Source organism: Grammomys surdaster, unplaced genomic scaffold (assembly GCF_004785775.1).
Source record: "Grammomys surdaster isolate TR1022 unplaced genomic scaffold, NIH_TR_1.0 313665, whole genome shotgun sequence".
NCBI classification, from domain to species: Eukaryota; Metazoa; Chordata; class Mammalia; order Rodentia; family Muridae; genus Grammomys; species Grammomys surdaster.
In genome coordinates this window covers 1-1,497 of record NW_021626406.1, presented here as the reverse complement: position 1 = coordinate 1,497, position 1,497 = coordinate 1, and the positions used below count along the sequence as shown (strand labels likewise).

At 43.9% G+C, this 1,497-nt stretch overlaps 1 protein-coding gene and 3 non-coding genes across 4 annotated transcripts; all 4 read right to left on the bottom strand.

Moving 5' to 3' along the window:
- Nucleotides 1-293: 293 nt before the first annotated feature.
- Nucleotides 294-1,430, bottom strand: LOC114616267 (60S ribosomal protein L17-like). The gene is made up of 4 exons (XM_028761766.1): nt 1,251-1,430; nt 1,099-1,139; nt 684-818; nt 294-461 (listed from the first exon to the last, which is right to left on the bottom strand). Exons 1-4 carry the CDS (start codon nt 1,288-1,290, stop codon nt 309-311), a joined length of 369 nt encoding a protein of 122 aa, XP_028617599.1. The 5' UTR covers nt 1,291-1,430; the 3' UTR covers nt 294-308.
- LOC114616269 lies at nt 544-608 on the bottom strand. The gene has a single exon (XR_003710614.1). It is a non-coding gene; the product is annotated as a small nucleolar RNA SNORD58 (small nucleolar RNA).
- On the bottom strand, nt 978-1,042 carry LOC114616268. The gene has a single exon (XR_003710613.1). It is a non-coding gene; the product is annotated as a small nucleolar RNA SNORD58 (small nucleolar RNA).
- LOC114616270 lies at nt 1,370-1,435 on the bottom strand. Its single transcript, XR_003710615.1, has one exon. It is a non-coding gene; the product is annotated as a small nucleolar RNA SNORD58 (small nucleolar RNA).
- Nucleotides 1,436-1,497: the final 62 nt, after the last annotated feature.

Here is a 1,497-nt window from a genome sequence, read left to right as displayed (position 1 = left end):
GTTTGAGGTCAGCCTGGTCTATAGGGTGAGCTCCAGAACAGCTAGGGCTACACAGAGAAACCCTGTCTCAAACCTCTCCTCTCAAAAAGATTCATTTATTTTATGTGAGTACACTGTGACATCTTCAGAAACACTGGAAGAGGGCATCTGATCCCATTACAGATGGTTGTGAACCACCATGTGGTTGCTGGGAATTGAACTCAGGACCTCTGGAAGAGCTGAACTCTGAAAGAGCAGTCAGTGCTCTCAGCTGCTGAGCCATCTATCTCTCCAGCCCTTGTCTCCTTTTTTTAAAAGGCAGTTTCTTACTATGTAGACCAGACTGACCTCAAGATATAACAGGACAGCAATGGTTTAGGTACCTTAAGTTCTGCATTACTCTCTGCATTTTTAAGCATGTGCAGCAAAAACTCTGCACTCTTCTTTGGCCACCGTCCCTGTGTCCAGCCCCATTGTTTGGCCTGAAAGAAAAAAGGTAAGGGGTTTGTTACTTTCCTTGATGTATCATCATGGGACCCAGTTAAGAACTAAGGCCTAGGCCAGGTTGCTCAGAACATGTTTTATTTCACGGTTAATCCAAAGGTGTCCTAAGATAGTCATCACAGCAACCAGACTGTAAACACTTTAGCCTACACTTTCCCACATTCTTATAATTTGCCACAGCATCTTCAAAGATTTCTCACCTGGGCGCACCTACCAACTCCACCATTATACCGAAGGAATGGCACACATTGTTTTTTTAAAGTGACATCCTTCAGGTACTTGGTAGCTTTGCGGATGTGCATGCCCTTGATGGCCTGGGCAGTTTCCCGGGTGTTCTAATAATTAGAAGCCAGAAAGGTTTGGTTAACAGTGTTAAATTTTGAGAGATCAATAAGTTCACCATTAAGCTCCACCATCTTGTAATTATATACAACCGTGTTCCACAACAGTGCCAAGTTTTGCTCAAGCACCCCCACCCGATGACCAACAAGGCAGCTGCTCAGAATTTACTTATTTTCACGGTAAATCCAAAGGTGTCCTAAGAAAGTCATCACTGCAGCTACCTTCCAAAGACATTCAGGAGCAAATTACGATTCTTTAACATGACTTCCTTACCTTAAAGTGAACGCGAAGATTTGAACCTCGTGATTTACAAGCTGCAAGCAAGAGGGAGGGGAAAAAGTTCATTTTTACTGAATGATGAACACACCAAACAAACACTCTAATCCTCAAATCAAAACAGAAGCATGCCCTTTTCAGTCGCTTACATTTTGTGGGATTTTCCGGGTCAAGAGAGTAGCGAACCATCTTGACGAGTCACCTGTGAACACAACAGCTAGTCACTAACACAATCAGCAAGAGACCAAGGAGGTTTAAACTACCAACAGCTGCTCAGAGCATAGTTATTTTCATGATTAATCCAAAGGTGTCCTAAGAAAGGACATCATCGCAGCCATCTTTTTTCCGGGCGGGGGTGGGACCAGGTCGCCCTGGCTTTCCTAGAACTTCAAGATC